General features: G+C 36.7%; 3 protein-coding genes across 6 annotated transcripts; all 3 read right to left on the bottom strand.

Annotated features, from left to right (window-relative positions):
- Positions 1-550: 550 nt before the first annotated feature.
- LOC111455023 (phytochrome C) lies at positions 551-6,129 on the bottom strand. Of its 3 annotated transcripts, XM_023096540.1 has the most exons (6): positions 5,781-6,129; positions 3,109-5,642; positions 2,205-3,018; positions 2,008-2,098; positions 1,808-1,886; positions 1,113-1,226 (listed from the first exon to the last, which is right to left on the bottom strand). In XM_023096540.1, the coding sequence occupies exons 2-6, from the start codon at positions 5,153-5,155 to the stop codon at positions 1,189-1,191; spliced, it is 3,069 nt and encodes a 1,022-aa protein (XP_022952308.1). In that variant the 5' UTR covers positions 5,156-5,642; positions 5,781-6,129; the 3' UTR covers positions 1,113-1,188. The 3 variants fall into 3 exon arrangements, with proteins under 3 accessions (XP_022952307.1, XP_022952306.1, XP_022952308.1); XM_023096539.1 differs by having other exon boundaries at positions 551-1,226; positions 1,808-2,098; positions 5,816-6,114; XM_023096538.1 differs by having other exon boundaries at positions 551-1,226; positions 1,808-2,098; positions 5,781-6,114.
- A 1,020-nt stretch (positions 6,130-7,149) lies between these two features.
- Positions 7,150-10,573, bottom strand: LOC111455025 (alpha-1,6-mannosyl-glycoprotein 2-beta-N-acetylglucosaminyltransferase). The gene is made up of 2 exons (XM_023096541.1): positions 10,197-10,573; positions 7,150-9,136 (listed from the first exon to the last, which is right to left on the bottom strand). Exon 2 carries the CDS (start codon positions 8,868-8,870, stop codon positions 7,566-7,568), a length of 1,305 nt encoding a protein of 434 aa, XP_022952309.1. The 5' UTR covers positions 8,871-9,136; positions 10,197-10,573; the 3' UTR covers positions 7,150-7,565.
- A 585-nt stretch (positions 10,574-11,158) lies between these two features.
- On the bottom strand, positions 11,159-13,478 carry LOC111455028 (SNF1-related protein kinase regulatory subunit beta-2-like). Of its 2 annotated transcripts, none has more exons than XM_023096545.1 (5): positions 13,259-13,478; positions 12,901-13,100; positions 12,017-12,132; positions 11,744-11,906; positions 11,159-11,673 (listed from the first exon to the last, which is right to left on the bottom strand). In XM_023096545.1, the coding sequence occupies exons 2-5, from the start codon at positions 13,096-13,098 to the stop codon at positions 11,344-11,346; spliced, it is 807 nt and encodes a 268-aa protein (XP_022952313.1). In that variant the 5' UTR covers positions 13,099-13,100; positions 13,259-13,478; the 3' UTR covers positions 11,159-11,343. The 2 variants fall into 2 exon arrangements, with proteins under 2 accessions (XP_022952313.1, XP_022952312.1); XM_023096544.1 differs by having other exon boundaries at positions 12,017-12,201.
- Between the last annotated feature and the right edge of the window lie 4,889 nt (positions 13,479-18,367).

The following is an 18,367-nucleotide window of genomic DNA, read 5'->3' on the forward strand; positions in this document are numbered from 1 at the left end:
TTTTTTTTTTTTTTTTTTTTTTCAAATTTTAAATTCTTAAAAAAATTAATAGAATTATTTTCTCTCTCTCTCTCTCGTGACGGCTGCCACCACTAGTCATCATCCACCGCTACCAACCACTAGTCATCATCCATCGCTACCAGCCTCTGCAGCTATTTTTTTTATTATTATTTTTAACGTTTATTAAGAAAAAAAGAGTTTCTCCTCCCATATTAAGGACCAACCAAGTAAAAATACGTGGAAAAGACAAAAAAAACCATGAATCGTTCATCTCTTGTTTTAACTTAATAAATGAAAAAAAAAATTCGAGAAGATTGAAGCAATGCAACTTATACTACAAAATATACCGAACCATCTTCCAAGTCTAAGAACTGAAGTCTCAGCATTCGAATAAACATCAAAATTTCAAGAATTAAAAAGGGTATTCACATACGATAAAAGGGCAGTGTTTCAGGGTCGATTTGATTGACTTCTTCACTCAAAAATGCCTTTTTAAGCACTTGGAAAGTCATTTCCGTTCATAAACGAGCGAGAGGAGATTGTGAAAATCAACGAGAATGAACAAAAACTGCATATTATTTCAAGTGAAGATGAGATGATGGGTATTTGCCCATCCATTATAAACAAGTTTACAACTCTATTTTACTCACTTATTATTCCAGCTGCTTGCTTCCCAATCCCATAAAACCTGCATTTTTGGAGTTTCTGATGTAAACTTCTAAATCGACGACTTCGGGAACGAACTACAAAAGAGTTCTTGGATTCGTGACGTTCTAGAGATGGTCGATAAAGACGTTGTGTCTTTACAACTTTCGACTCTTTTGATTCTTTGAAGCTTGAAACTACTCGCCCTGCAACAACGTTTATTATAATCTCAGATCACTCCTAATATCTCTACTCATATTCTCAAACAATCTCGACCTGATACCGAGTAGTGTCAGGGCTCGTTCTCTGGTTAAGGCATCTTCAAGTAAATCAGGCAGTGAGTGTAGAACAGTTGTCGTCGTTGTCGTCGTTATTAAGCAATATGCTCGACCAAGGGGAATTCTATGAGGATGATGAATGACGAGGTCTCGGCCTCTCGGATATACTGTACAGTGCCATTCATTATCTTCACAAGCTTCTGGCTGATGTATAGGCCAAGACCTTCCTTTGAGCTATCATTGTTGTCATCAAACATCTCTTGGATTAAGTGTGCAGGAATTCCAGGAACCGGATGAATGATCCTACATAATATGACAACCATATCTCAAAATGATCATTTAGATGCGATTCTAGAGCTAACATCACACGAAGCATATTAAACCATGATCCGCTCGAAACGAGTTTTCAAGATCATGTTTGACGTTGTTCTCATAGATATCTACGGGTTCTAAAGCGCACCCCTCGGTTCTTGCACCGACTACCTCACTATTCCTCGAGACGCTTCACTCACCCCAGTGCTAGCACTGGGAAGTGAGAGTAATAACAGGCTCAAAATGCTAAAGTACCACAACCACAATTTTGATGTTGTCCTCATAGATATTTACGGGTTCTAGAGCGCACCCTTTGGTTCTCGCACCGACTACCTAACTATTCCTCGAGACGCTTAACTCACCCCATGCTAGCTCTGGGAAGTGAGCGTAACAGGCTCAAATTGCTAAAGAAGTATCAGAACCACAATTTTGCTATCAACTTCAGTGCTATCATCTAATCATTCTAAATCTAAATGACTAACTTGGGCTTATCCCATGACAGGACATGACCATTCTACAAGATACTAAACCGTTAACAAACGACGAGAACTAAGAGATTTTCGAGATTTTACCTGAATTCAAGATGAAGAATGTGGATTCCCTTCCCGATACGCTCCTTCCTTGGAGTTGTTCGGAAGATGACGGATGATTCTTTGCAAGTGAAGAGAAGTGTGTTAGTCAAGAACTCAGAGAGCACCTGCTGTAGCCTCATGTTATCTCCATATAAGTGCAGAGATGATACATCAGCAGGTGATTCACAGATGATCTTCACCTGGCGCTCTCGGCTCAAAATCGTGGTTTGATTCATTACGACGTCAAGAACATCTCCAAGGTTGAATTCCCTACAGTTAGTTTCTATGTAACTGCAAGGAATTACCCAAATGATCAAAGATTATAGCAACAAGAGAACAGCACAAGGTATTGAAGCCAAAAGCAAAAAAAAATGTTTTGATGTAACTATAATCATACCACTCCTCAATACTCTGGATATCAGTATCATGTACAATCTTGTATAATTGTTCCAGACTCAAAGTGTTCGATTTAAGTAGCCGCTTTTGCTCTTCGTTCAACTCCGATGAACCCATTAGATTCTGCATAAATGTAATTCCGTCGAGTGGTTTTCGAATTTCTTGGCGTAGATATGCCAACTTATGGAGATTATCAGCTGTAGCTTGTTCTGACATCCGTTGCATCTCCAAGGCATATTTTAGTTCCGAGCTAGCCACGTGCAAGAAGAAGACGACCCCGGTGATCTTACCCTCTGAATCAGTCCTTCTGCTTGCAGTGAGCAGTGTTTCAACGTAATTTCCTTCACGATCACAGAACTTAAACAAAAATTTCTCCGTATCCTGGCCCGAAATTACTCTATGCAGTAGTATCCTAAGCTTGGTCAATGTCTGGTCTTTGACACGACAGCCGAAGCTTTCGAGCGTGAAAACCTCCCCAAGAAGAATCCTATTTGTCATCTCTACCCTCCTAAAACCAGATAACTTTTCCATTGCATCATTCCATTCCAAGCACCGGCCATCGTCATCGGTCATGAAAATCGGAGGAATAAGTGCAGATGGATTTCGCATAATCCCCGTGTAATCGCCTTGGATTTGCGTGTATTGGTTCATTATCAGTTTCTTCTTTGTAACATCCTGCCCTATAAAATATACTCCTACAACATTATTGTTTAGGTCTCGGCTACAGCACGAATTAACTTCTAAGATCACTGGACCATCGTGTCCCGAAATTCCAAACGTTTTGAGTTTGATTTCGATGTTCTTCTCTTCAATACCTGATAATATCCATACAAAACAATCATCAAATAAGGGATGCAGAATTACGTCAATGGAACAATAGATAATATCTGAAGATGAAAAATCACCTTGAACGGCCAAGGACAGCATTTTCTTTACCACCTTAATAGAATCATTCACCAGACAATCAACTAAGGGCATGCCAATGGCTTGCTGGATAGCCAATCCTGTAAGCTCAGTGGCTTTCGAGTTCCAACCATTGATCTTGCCGAAAACATCTACAGCCAAGATAGGCACTGCAGCTGTCTCGATCAAGCGAACCATCTCGTTTGTGATGACACGCAGTTCATCCAACTGTTGTGTCTTCTCATCGACTAACGGGACGTTTGTAATCACCTTGCATTCTTCTTCAACTTCTTCATCTTGTAAAGAACCTCGTAATATTAATTGCAGCGAATGGATGGCGTCCATTTCCACATCTTCCCAAGGTTGACTACGCCGCTTCACCACTTCCAGGAAAGCCTTGAATGATGATCTCGGATGCATATTCCTTCCATCGTCCTGGTCACCGGGGTCATGTTTTGCACCACCCCACCTGATTTCTTTAGCCATATGTGACCGAAACCAGAAAAGGAAATCCTTAGAGGTGATCCTAACAGCAGCCATTCCACACACCTCATCACCAAGAGCAGAAGCACCATAGAAACCAGCTTCAACTAGGCTATCGGTACTTAAACCTGCACTTCCGCTATGGTCTTCGAGAAGCCATTCAGCTATATTCCTAATTTGTGCCTCTGAGGGGGTGACTCCAACTAACCAAAATTTCTTTCTGAAATATAAGGCAGCACCATCACACTTAACAAGATCCATAATATTGGGAGATTGGGTAACGATTCCTACCGGAGTATCTCTTAGCAGCATATCACAAAGAACGGTTTGAATTCGCAATATATGTTTCTCCTTCAACTGAGTTTGCAACTCCACTTCTTTATTAATCTGTATACCAAAAACTTGAATCAAGAATTCACAAGCATATCTCAAAGGAAATGGCACAAACCTAGGACTTGTGTGATGACAAACTACTAAACCCCACAACTTTCTATCCTTTTCTTGATCATTCTCGGATTCGCTATCACTCTCATTGATCGTAATAGACATCACGAGAGATGCAATAGAGCCCATATTCATCATATACCGAGCATGACAACCGTGAGGAGCTCTCAATGCAGACCCACATAGACTTAATGGCTGAGTCAATCTCCTGTCTTGAAGCACCTTAACTGGAGGTGCCAAACAATCACAAATCATCCTAACTTTATTCTTCAAAAAAAGGAACCTTGAAGCTTGAGGTATGTCAGTAGCTGGGTAGTGCAAGCCAAGATATGGTTCTAAGTCCGATCGACAGCACTCAGCTACAACTTCTCCATGCTCATCATCATGGAATTTATACACCATTACTCGATCGTAACCTGTCAAATCGCTAACCTCCTTAGCCAATACCTCACATAAAAGAGATATATTCCCACTCGGCAAGGACTGCAATTTTGGGATGGCTTTAGCTGCTAACTTATAAGATTTCAATGCCCCAGCTGCAGTCACTGGCACATCAGCTGGATTCACTGGTTCCAGATCTATAATTAATCCCACGTCTACTCGATGCAAAATCGCATAAAACGGTTTACCAGAAGTTTTACAATGGATTAGTATAGGATTAAGAAGATTAACTTCCTTAAAATCAGCTGCTTTCTGTAACGCTGCAGCTCCTGGCGAACGAAAAAGCGTTCGTACATCCGTTCCAAAAGTTAGAGCTTCTTGCTGCTCGATGTTCGGCACAGCATGTGGGGCCAAGTCCAACATCTCAGGGGCATTTTCACTATATGCAAGAACAGACAAGTTTTCCCCATCCACAGCAATCATACAACCAAATGGTTGAACTAGACTTCCTCTCTGAATGTTCTGAAGGTATGATTGTACAGTGGTGGCATGAACATTGCTGCTCGAACTTGCCACGTTGACATCAACCGACGCAGAGTAATCAAACAACCTTTCAGAACCTTCAAAGTCTACTTGAAGCTTTGCATCAATTGAAGTTTGTGCAACCACATGAGCTCCATGTTTTGATCGGTCGCCACTGGTCTTAGAACATACAGTCTTATTTGTTGTCATTGAAGACATCTTACAAGTTCCTTCCCAATTTCTCCTGTTCTTCCACTAACCAAACCAATCACCTATATCCCCATTGCTCAAAAGCACCAAACTCAACAGCAAACAAACACAACATTACTTGATACCCATTCCAGAACCCACAAAACAAAGGGACAAAAGGGACTCAGTTAAATCTTCCCATGATTCTATTTCCAGAAACACAACCCCACAGGCTTCAAATTCAACGCCCCAAAAAGAAGCAAGCAAACAAGCTTGAACTAGACAGTGAAATCTAAAAGGGGTCTCTCATGAAATAAAAGCAAAAACAAGGAGAAGAAGAATTAAGAACAAAACTAACGAGATTTGAAGCAAGACCCAGAGCAATTCTTCCACATCTTCTCACGGTTCCACTACACCCACGAAGAATCGACCGAACAAGTAACTTCTAGAAGCTCGAGCAGCCCTCCTAAAAGCTTAGTTTTCTGGAGCAATCAGAGCCATTCGTTGGAACAAAAACCTGGCAAGCATACAGCCACAAGCCTATAATTTCCCCAAAACCCACATAGTTCACAGAATCATAAATTAAAAAAGATGGGGAAATAAAAAAAACCATAAACTAATCGATAGTCAATACAGATAGGAAGTGGATGCAAACAAATGGGGCGAACAGATACGGGTGCGATGGAGTACCCAACTTGCGCGATACGGATTAAGCAACACGTGAAAACAGCATAGTTTGGTTGGTGGGCTACCGGTGGAGTCCAAAACCTGCGGATTTCATCGATTTGAAATGATTTTGAAGATGGGGTTTGATAAATTTGTGCAGTCCGCACGCACTCTTTGCAAAAGGAGAAGAAAAAATAATGAAAAACTTTCGTCGCGGTTCTCGAGATGTGAGCCAAATGACCGTATAGATGGATTCTCTTTTGGTAGAGGTAAGGTTAGATGGGGGAAAGGACGGCATTTTTGGAGTGGCTTGAGCAGCCAATGAATCGCATTGGCCCACCACACCACAATGGAAAATTTAATGAGTTTCTCGATGCTAAAGCTCAATCCTTCTTTCTTACTCACTCAAATTTGGAACTACTTCTTTGTTGTCTTCAAATCTTACTCTTTTTGACCTTCTTCCAGCTCTCCATTAATTTGGATCGTCCCATGGAAGTAGGATTCGAATTAAACATAACATCGGTACTCCCCCATGTATTATTACGAAGTTTGTCGATCGTCTCAAATTAACAACTAAATTTGAATCATTGAGAATTAAAGGACAAATAGATGAGAAAAAATTTCAATAGAATTTAGATCCAGAAAGATATCCAAATCTAGAACTTTATTTCTTTGTCGCCCCACTACTCTTCCTTTTTATGGGAGAAATTTTATAAAATAGAATATACTTTTTTTTTTTAAAGTATAAATATTAAATAAATATCATCTCTTTTTTCTCTTATTTGGTAGACATGACAGCCTCTTGGTTTGACACTCCAAAAGCCTTGACGTCGAACACGAGCAAACCGAACCAAGAAACCTTTAATTGTGAGACAGAATGAAAGTTCAGCTGATATTACACACTGCGGAGTTTCATACCTCAATGACATTTCGCTGTTGGTTCTTTTGTTATTCTGCTAATCCCTTTGTTTGCCCAATCCATCCTTGGACGGTCGAGGACAGTGGATGTAACAGCTCAAGCCCACCGCTAACAGATATTGTCCTGTTTAGGTTTTCTCTCAAAGTTTTCAAAAATGTTTGTTAGGGAGAGGTTTTCACACTCTTATGAAGAATGTTTCGTTCCCCTTTCCAACCCACGTAATCAAGGTTACCCAAAGAAGACAATATCTGTAATCAGAGAAAACCCAAATAAGACAATATCTACTTGCGATGGGCTTAGACTATTACAGCGTAGCATTATTAGCTTGATGCCTGTCGAAAACCAAACCATAATGGACGAACAACGTTGTTACAACGCAGTTTAAACACAGATGCATCCGAACATGTTAAACAAAGTGATGTACTAAAGTGTCAAGAGGTGGTTTCAAGATGAAGATTCATAAGCAACTAGAAGCAGTAATACATGCTTGTCAGCTTCAAAGATAGAAAGAACAGACAAAGCTTGTAAAACTAAGTCCATGAGTATCCAAGTTCTTAAAAAGGAACCATTCTCTTGAGCAGCTAAAAGGTGTTCTAGTAAATCATAGATACCATTTTAGAGAGGAAAACAGTCAAGAAGATCATTGTCACTCTAACCTGACCGGCGCAGGACGAATAGTTCGACAATATCATTTATCATAAGCATCAAAATCTCGTTCCCGTGTTAAACGTATGATCGAAGACACAGTCAGTAGACCTACAGATAATGATTCTTCGAGTAATCATGTCAACAAACCACACATAAGTGAATCATCTAAGCTACTTCAAGTGGAAAAACTATTCGGTCACCAAATCTTCATGAACGGGATACGTTCGGCGTGGAACGATACATTTGAGCAAAATTTAGACACAACTGACGGTCTCTTTCATCACCCCAACCTCCCCAACCCCTGAACCCAGCTCCATAGCCAGGCTGACCTCTGAAGACTTCGACTGGCCACTCCGAATTAATGTTCACAACTTTGTCGATATCTTTAACGTCGATGTTTAACAAACCGTTATCGATACAAACATCCCCCTCGTCCTGACCCTGGTGTAAACCACATTTGCCAAAGTGAATTGCGCTCGTCCAAGGGCCTCGAAGTGAATAAACAGAGCTGCCAAACGAGGGGAAAACGGTTGCCCACATTGTTATATCCCAATTGTATTCATCAAAAAAACAGAACTCCTTTGCTTTCTTATGGATTTTCTTCCAAACAGACCTATTGAAAGCATAACCAATATTTCCCATCCTCTCTGCAACGAGAAAATTGTTACCCTCACCTCTTGATTTCACATCACTAGGAGCTAGATTCACAGAATAGCATTCAGGACATTTTTTAGGCTTCAACGACACGAGAAACTGCAGATTCCGATACGCATTTGGCAATATAAAATGATCTTCCTCAATAAACAAAATATGACCCGACAACCCCCGCGTCTCCTCCAATCCATCCCACACCGTGTTCATCATCCACCACCAATGGTGCTTTAACGAAACGATTTTAGGCAACCGATGGTTTCCATACTGATCAGGATTCCCTCTGCAATTTGTTGTTAGCATAGGATAATGTTTCCCCATACAATCTGTAGGCGAGACACCGGGAAAGCTGTCGGGAAAGAGATGAGGAGAGTATGGAGCAAAAATCTGTTTCACTGAGCAAAACCTGATGTTCTGGACAAGCTTGTCCATTTCTTCAAAGTACCCATCATGGCTAACAATTAGCAAGGTTTCACTTATTCCTGTAACTTTGGACAAGCTATCGATTACGACTCGAAGATACTGCGGTCGATTGTGCACATAAAGTACAATAGGTATATGATCCTTGGCTAGATTTGGATACAGATCTAAGTTTCGAAGTGGCAATCGATTTCGCTTTTCTAAACGAATCGATAACTCAGTTTGTTTGGGCAGCTTAAGTTCATCATTAGAATCAAAACGACCAAAGCCAGCATATGGATCCTCACGAATATTATCAGAAGACCAAGGAGCAAAATTCTGAAACAAATTCGTTTCCATAAGGATCATAAACAGCAAGAACCCCAATAATGTCACAAGAATAACCAATTTAAAACGTCTCAGAGCAGAATCTTTGAGGCGAGGTTTCTGATTAATAGCCATAGTTAACTTAAACACAAAAGAACACCACTTCTGAGATATCACTATTCAAAGCAGCAGCGAGGCATCCATGGCATCAAAACAAAAAAACATAACAAAACAGCCTAAACCCATCAGAGGAGAGACTGAATATTCAAAAGAGTAAGAACCAAAAACCTCCCCTAAAGCTTCCACGCTCAGAAACAAGCAGATCTTCGTCTTAATCCATGACCCAGAATCAGAGCTCCACTCCACAGACTCAAATCCGTTTCATCAGCAAGCTTCTGCCACTGCAAGAACAAGATGAGGGCAAAAACAAAAGAAAACAACACAAATCCAAGGCTGTATTATAACAAGAAATTCACAGAACCAACTGTAGGCAAAGTGGGGTCATCGGAAAATCGGAATGGAAGCATCAAATTGCTTCGAAAAAGGGTTAAATCAAGGATCGATCGCGACGATTTGAAGGCTCGTCCAAAATAAGGGAAAGAGTGTAAATGAAGACGAAGAAGGGGAAATTGTGGGATTTCTCGGAAGCAATCAATGGAGTGGAAGCTGAATGGAAAGACTTAGCTAAAGAGTGAATACGAAAGGGATTCGAAGAAGAAGGAAACTAGAAATAAAGGGATTCGTCCAATCAGCGAGTAATCTTCTTCGTTGAAAAGTATGCAGTCAATCGAAAGGATGGCTTCCATTAAATTTGTCCGAAGCTTGGAATTTCTCTTTCATGGACGGATCCAACTCTCGAGCTCCAAATCAAGCTATGGAGGTTCGAGGCTGTTCTTGAGCTGCTTTTGTAAATTACAATTTTGGCATAAACTTTCTCTTTTCCTTCTCCAAAATGCTCTAAACTATTTGAATCTTTAATTTCTTTATTATATATAAATTACAAATCTAAAATTCTTCATTAAGTATTTATGTTTCAATCATCCATAAATAAATATTTAAAATTAGATATTATAAATTAATTGTTAAGATCTAAATTCTTGTTAAAAAGATTACAAAAATTAATTAACAATTAAAATATTTCCATGTACAAAGTCTTAAGAGATCTACAAAAGTCCAAAAGTTTGTTCTTTAGATCATTAATATTTAAAAGTAGAAGAAATAATTGAACCTTATAAAAAATTTTATATGAAAAAATATATATTTTTACTCTATTAATATTAATTTTAAATCGTGAGCAATTTTAACCCTCTAACAAGTTCTGGCTCCAAATATCGTTAATTTTAAAGAGTGTTCTCGATTAAAACTCGTGTATAATTTAATTTAACTCGTGTATAATTTAATAAAATGGAAAGAAAATTTTAAAGCCATTTTACAAAGGACAAAACTTTTTCTAAGTGTCACCTTTGTTCGCTTTCCCCAATATCAACCTAATGGATTCCCCCCTTGTTGTTGTTGCTGCTTTGCCTTCTCTCTGTCATTGGATGAACCAACAATATTTAAAGTCAGTGTAGAATGAGTGCTGCAAAAATGTTCTAAGCCAAGTTCTGGCTTTTCTCTAAACTTTACGAAAAGTACTTCTAACAGTTCTAAAAAGCACTTTTAATCATTCCAAAAGTAGGAAGAAAACAGAATTGGTGTATCAGAAAGGATCGAAAGTTTGCCTACACTGCCTCGGATCATGATGTTTCTGACCATGAATCTGATAGAGATGGCACCTACTACTTATCCGTAACAGTTCAAGCCCACCGCTAATAGATATTGTCCTCTTTGGACTTCCCCTCAAGGTTTTTAAAACGCATCTACTAAGGAGAGGTTTCCACGTCCTTATAAAGAATGTTTCGTTCCCCTCTCCAACCAATATGGGATCTCACAATCCACCCCTGTTCGAGGCCCAGCGAGGACACTCGTTCCACTCTCCAATCTCCAACCGATGTGGAATCTCACAATCCAACCCCGTTCGGGGCCAGCATCCTCGCTGGCACTTGTTCCATTCTCCAATCGACGTGGGATCTCACCAAGAAATGGCTTGCTGCTGTGTGCTGGTGCTAATCAAGTGTATAGGTAAAACGAATACATACAGTTATGTTAAAGGGTGATGGAACTCATATCATGATCTTGAACTCAAATCTAAGTTACCATGTAGAGCAAATATTTTCAAATGGACAACCATTGTGTTCTTCTACATTGGAGCCACTTCAGTATTACAAGCCAAGCAAGGGACTATGTAGCTTTTGATATGGTTAAGTTGACTCAAATAATCCTGTTTATATTATCTAATAGGGATGAACTCTGGGTAACATGTGAAATTTCAACCTCAGTAATTTACTCCAAGCGGGGCACAATAATACAGATAATTGTAAGAGTGAAAAGTAATTTCCAGACTGAATAGCAATTGAATTGATGATGCACAGTATGAAAGAATCTTTCTTTATACCTACACTAACTTGCTCAACCTACAGAACTCACAAGGATGTCAACTTTTCCAGCAATATTGAGATTTGTGTTTGAAAATGAAAATGTGGATGGAGGGAGGAAGAGCGTATGGATATCACCTTGTTCTTGATAAAGGCTTGAATAGAAACATGGTGACATACTTTTCACGAATCCTGAGAGTAGAGCCAAGTGCTACAAACTGATCTTGGACATTGCTCTGAAGATAGAGATGATTTAATTCTGTACTTCGAGGCGTAATTGGCAACGGTCGACCATCGACTGAAGAAGATGGATCGTTCAAAATGGTTCCTTGCAGATGTGGAGGTAGTTCTGGTGGAGGTCTGTTGAAATCATCTTCGTTAATGTATTGATTGTCATAACTCGACGGTGGGGATGGAGGAGTTTCGAACTCGGACATACTTTCGGGCAATTCAGAAATATGTCCCTGGAAAACATAATTCAGTGAGAATTATGTGAAGCAGCAGTAATGGCATTCTTGAAGCCATGAAACTTACCTGCAAGTCCAAAATATTATAAGCATTCCCTGAATCATCACGAAACCAGGGTAGATCTGGAGCATAAGCCAACCAACCATCAACTACGAAGTGGTAGTGGTAGATACCGATTGGCAGAGTCTTTAGAACCACAAACTTCACACCTGTGTTTTGTAGGAGCTCTCTGACAGAAATATAGGAAATTCAACGCATTTGGAAGGTTGTTTGAGTTCAAAAAAAAATGAAAAAGAACCCGAAACACGAAAAAAGCACGAGATCATCAAAGTCAAATACCTAGTCTGCCAATTGTCCCATGATCCAATGATGGCCACTTGATTCCCGCCATGATTCCACGAGATCATCACTTGCGTTGTTGTCCCCCGAAACACATTTTCACCGAATGCAGCACTCTGATGCAAAGATTGAGGTTGATCAGGTTGTAGCATCAGACCAGGACTTGACCAGGAAACTGTAGCGTACTAAAAGTGAAAACAAGACTATGAGAGGGTTAATTTGAGAGTGTTGTTATTGGTGGTTCAATAAACCGAAGAAGGTACAATTTTTTGGCGGATTTGTTCATATAAATACAAGGTCCCACTCAATGTAGAGACCCTATTTTGGCATAGTTATTAGGCAACTAATACCAATTTTAGGTGCTCTATTTTCTTCTGTACTTTCAGACAACAAATAATAAAAAGGGAAAATCATTCATCTTTACAGCTTGAATTGCACTTAATATCAAGAACAAAAAGAAAGTGAAGAGTTTTCCTTTTTTATAAACAAAGAGCAATTTGTTACGTGTAGCTAACTGACCATTAATTACAATTTCCAGGATGAAGTTAAAGACGCAGAAGCAGAGATTTTATAACAAGTCACCTTCATTTGGGGTGAAGGAAGGAGAAGAATATATCCAACAATTCACAAAAAATTAGGCAGTTATAAAGAGTTAACAAAAGAAAGCTCAAAGGGAATACAAAGCATTAACAAAAAGCTTAAAGAGATGCAATAATCTGCATATTCGTTTATTTAACATATCAGGATGCCTAGAACAAATTCTCTATTCTCATAGTTTCGAAAAGAAAATGCCTATGCGCCCAATTAAAAAGGTCCAGAAATATTCCTTAGTTCATAGATATGGAACTTAAAAAACAAACAAACAAGGATATGGAAGAACAAACCTGAGAATTAGAGATCAGGGCCTGCGGTGAGCCTAAGCTTTGTGGAGAAATCTGAATTCTGGGCTCTGAAAACAGGACAGTGTGGTAGCTGTTATATGCTGCATCGTCTGCACATTCCATCCTTTGGTCATGATTGTCCTGAAACTTACGGGCTCCAGAGTGAGCTTCTTCATTTTTCCTACCCTCGGCATTGTCCATCACTAAAAAAATAGCACAAGAACCAGGATATTAATAACAACGACGACCCATATCAGAATTCTAGCTCAAAGTTTGGCTAAATGAAAAGAATAGAGGAAGCCATCAGGATATATAGGAAAACAAAAACCCACAAAAGATGAAGATTTTTACATATACTTACGTCAGTCGATCAATCCCACAGAAACTTAGAAACCAAACCAAGAGTTGGGTGGAGGTAGGATTCTATTAGCATCTCCCTCTTCCTTCTTAAGGACACTTGGTCTCCCTTCTTTCCTCTTCTTTCTACCCCAAACCCCTCTTGCTGCTGTGATTACAAAAATCTAGCTGAACGAGAGCAGTGGCTTTTTATTCTCCAATGAATTTGGAAGATTCTTTTAGTGGGTTAGTAATTATGCTGATTTAAAAGAGGACCATTGCCTCGTCATCAACATTATTACTTATTTTCCTTCGTCTGCGAGGATTCTTTTGGAGCCTCCAACAGCCACTCCTAAATTGCCACTTCATTGAGATGGGCTCCAAATCATAGTTCAAAATTACTGTTTTTTACCCATCTTGTCTATTGGGACCTCGGGTTTCAGGCTCACGGGTATTGTCATAAATTTATAAAATAATTTATGTATAAAGGCTGGAGATTAGATTAGAAATTTGCCTAACATCGCTTGAAAAGACAGAAAACTCCCGCTTAGAACAAGCAAGCATGAGCTGTTGATTAGAACCAAATGTTTCTTTCAGTCTCAGATAGCAAATTCTTGTACATATTTGTAAAAAAACAATGTAGAATTCATCTTACAAATATTTGTAAGAAAAATATTGCATGGTATTAGGCCAAACCTCTGATTTTCTTAGGGAAGAAGATGTCGCCTTAGAAAACTTGTCTCTGTTGCTGTACGAAAGTCAAATACTCAATCGGGGTGGAAATCCAAGTAACTGAAAGCGGCAAAAGTGTACTTTATCCCTCCCCCCCCCACCCACCCACCCACCCACACACACACACACACAGAAAGACATTCCCAAAGTAAAATTGCCTGCCCATGTGACTTGTTTCCAAACCAATCTCAAGGACAACCCTTAAGGAGATGGATCTTGCCCAAATGTGCTGAATAGAAGATCAAAACATTGAGATAGCTCAATTAGTGTAGTCCAAATCACTTAATACCTTGAGAGGATCCTCTTCTTAGAAAGTGAGTGAAATCCTCTCTTTATGATGTGATAATATAATATTTATGTATCTTAGAAAGAAAAAAAAAACTTCAAAACAACCCCAATGGGCAGAGCCAGAGGAACTAAACTAAGGGATACAGAAGTCATAAAAGGAAAAGTTAAAGTGGCATCTCGTTCTTTTGCCCATCCAATCAATGATAAACAGTTAAAAGTTGAGGGGAAAAGATACCAATTCTAGGCTTAAACTTTTGCAATCATTTGGTCCTTAGGGAAAAAGGCAGTGCTAGAATCTAATGAAAGTGATTTTTCTCTCTCAACAATCAGCAACTAAAGCAGGAGAGTGAAAAAAAAAAAAAAAAAGAGAAAAATAGATAGGTAGGGATGAAAAAAACGAAAATAAATGCAGCCCATGTTAGGAGGTAGCACGTACATTGTAAACTGTCACTGCCCACCTTTTGCGTATGGAGTTTAGAGTTTGGTGGTTAAATGTTGACATCCCCAAGTTGGAGATGCTGACACTGCCGCTCGGTGGAGCATCTACGTGAGCCTGCTTCTTCCTTCATTGGCCCCTCCTGACAGCAATGTGCTCGATGTAGATCTTCAAAAGAGACATCTCCGGAGCTGCCATAAAAATCTTCATTGTTCCATCACATTCAAAGCAATCCCACTTACCATTATCTAGACTCGGTGATTTTGTTCAGGGTGATTGGGAGGGAGTCCCACCTTAGCAAATTAAGAAGATGATCATGGATTTATAAGTAGGGAATACATCTCCATTGGTACGAGACTTTTTCGGAAACCAAAAGCAAAGTCATGAGAGCTTATGCTCAAAGTAGACAATATCATATACTTGTGGAGAGTCGTGATTCCTAATAAATTTAAGGGTGCAAGTTTAACGCTAACATATCTTACTAACTCTAGTACGCTACAACAAACAACTACCAAATATTGATATAAAATAAACATTTATACCCTTCAAGCTATAGTTTCTATAGTGAATTTGACTGGTGGGATTCATTCACAACTACAATTGCTGTCGTCTTAATTCAAAAGAATCAAACCACTTTCCTACGAAGAATCAATTCATAATTGATTACCAAGTTGTAAAGTGGACCCATTAAAGGAAATTTTTTTAACTTACCCCCATTGAGGCATTTTGTCAAACACCTTGCAAGTGGTTCAGAAGAAAAAGAAGAAAAGGGCAACTTAATTTGTATGGTTGTAGAACTGCCACGGCTTATTCAGTTCCATTTCCACTCCCATTCCCATTCCCATTCAATCTGAGGGAGAAAAAATGTGGGTATGACAAAAAGGTACAGTATGAAACACTACCTTGTTTGAACCGTCCACTTCGCTTGGAATTTTCGAAGCTTCCAATTCTTCCTTCGACGGTCATATGCAATTCCAGCCACACTTGATCATAGCTGTGCAATTTCCTTGGATTCATAATTTTTGAAGAGAACTACGAGAAAGCTCCTCTTTCTCTTACTCAAAAGCCCAAAACTGAGCTGCCCATACCCATATGATGAATTCATGGGTGGGTCCTCAAAATTCGGAATGGTTCAATTTTAAAAAATAAATAAGTTTTTCCTCAACTTTTACTTCCAATTTCAACCAACAAAACTATAAATTTTGATAAATATTATAATTTTTACTTCCAATTTAATGTTTTAAATATATCCATAATTTCAAAATACAAATTTACACTAAAAAAATATATTTTATTATTATTATTTTTATGAATATAGTATTTTAGACCATATCCATATATATTTATTTTTAAAATGTTTTTTTATTTTTATTTTTTTAATGTTTATTAATGTTTTAGAATATGTACCCAGCCCAAATTAGCGGCCCATGTTATAATTTTAATGTTTATTTTTTTATTATTTTATTTTTTTCTTATTTATAAGCTAAATTTTAAAATTTTTCTCACATTTAAATGTAAAAAAAAAATAAGAAGAAGAAAAAAGCATAATAAATGTTAAGAGTAGCTCAGGCTAATTTTAAATTTTTAATAATATATTGTATCTTCGACCAAAAGGTTAAAATTGTAAATTCGTCCTTCATTGGTTGAGCTTGAAAATATTTATCACATTTTTTTTATAATATATAGTTTTGATTTGTGAGTAAAAAATGAGGTAATATAATTGTTGTTAGATTAAATGTATAAACAAATTTCATTTTTGTACGATTAAAATCGACCCCATAAAAAATAAGTAGACCCCACACTAAAGTCGAGTGAAATAAATTATATGAAAAAACTCATTAAAAAAATTATTTGAATATAATTCAATTGATTAAATTATAAAAATAATACGAAAAATATTCGTCATTCTTAAATCTTTTTAAAGCCTTAAAAAGTTGATAATATACCAATAAATTTTAAAAAAAAAATTAATAAAATCCCAAAATTTTAATTAAAATTATTGAATAAAATTTAAAATGTAAAAACTAAAATTGTAATTTATCATTTTAATTTTCAGTTTTCAACTTTTATCATTAATGTGAGAAAGTTTCAGGAACGAGACATGGAAAAGACATATCTACCCTTATGTTAATAAAAACAACAAGACATGAAAAGACACATTTACCCTTACATTGATTGAAAGGAGCAAAAACAACGGACATTTTCGGAATAAATGCATAAAAGAATTAAATATTGAAAAAGGCTGATTAATTAAATACACAAATGTAGTTGTCCCACGAGGCATCCTCATGCCAGACTGGCCTTTGTCTACCGACACTTGTGGGCCCTACTCCACCTCACCAATTTTATTTTATTTATTCTTTCTTTTTCATCAATTAAAATGTTTTATTATTTTTTTTTCCTTGTATTTCATATAATGGATTCGATGATTTTTCAACCACCCTTTTTTTATTATTATTATTTTTCTAATTAAATAAAAATATATCAATAAGTGAATTAAATCATAGAAATTCTATAACATATTTTTTAATTATTTTTTATAAATGGTTACAACAAATTATAATTTAAGAGTATTTTATCATTATTTTTTATTTAAAATTTTAATTTTTAAAATCTAAACCTAATTTCAAATAATTAAATAATTTTTTGAATACTTTTATTATTTATTTTGGTTTACTTTGACTAATTACTAAAATGGTTAATCAACTTTTATTTTCTTTTTAATTATTAATATAATAACTCAAATTATTGAACCATTTCTTTCTTTTCAAAGTGGTTGGTGGGACATCATCTGCGGTGCCCTTTTCCTTTTGTCTATTTCGGCTTTAATTTATTATTTTTAAATCAATAAACATATAATTTTATCCCCCAACTATTTTGTGTCGGTTTAGCAGAAAATTAATAATAAATTATTTTATTTTAATTTCGAAAATTTTCGGTGTTTATTTATTTTAGTAGTCAAACATTTAATCAATTTTTTCTAAAAATAAAAATTATCTTAAACTTTATTAACAATATCGAAATATATTCGAGTATTTTAAATTTAATTAATTAATAAAATTTAATTTATTGTCGTGTCGTTATGTTTATATATATATATATATATATATATATATTACTTGCAAGTTACAAAAGGTTACTTAAGTCAAGTATCTTACCTTTACTTCTATCTATTATCTAAGCCTTATAAAATAATTGGAATTTATTGCTAAAATATTTTACTTTTTAATTTTTTTGAATATCCAAATGTCTTTTTGACGCTAATTAAAAATTATTCATAATTTACTAATTTTTTAAACATCTCGGGTTCACTCAGTGAAAAATATTTACTTAAAAATCACTTCAAGGTGACGATTTAAAAAAATATTTTACTTTTTAATTTTTTTAATTTTTTGAATATCTAAAATGACTTTTGGACGCTAATTAAAAATTATTCATAATTTACTAATCTTTTAAATGTCTCAGTTCCTTGGTGGAAAATATTCACTTAAAAATCACTTCAAGATGACGTTTTTTTTTTTAATGAAAATGAAGTCACCTACTTGAAAAAATGTATCTGGAAAATTTTATTTTCTCAAAAAATACCATTTTTTCGTATTTTTATAACTATATTTAAAAGGATCTGTATTATTGTACTCGTCATAATGATATTATTATTATGAATTTATTTGCTATTAT

Source organism: Cucurbita moschata, unplaced genomic scaffold, assembly GCF_002738365.1.
Source record: "Cucurbita moschata cultivar Rifu unplaced genomic scaffold, Cmos_1.0 Cmo_Scf00017, whole genome shotgun sequence".
NCBI classification, from domain to species: Eukaryota; Viridiplantae; Streptophyta; class Magnoliopsida; order Cucurbitales; family Cucurbitaceae; genus Cucurbita; species Cucurbita moschata.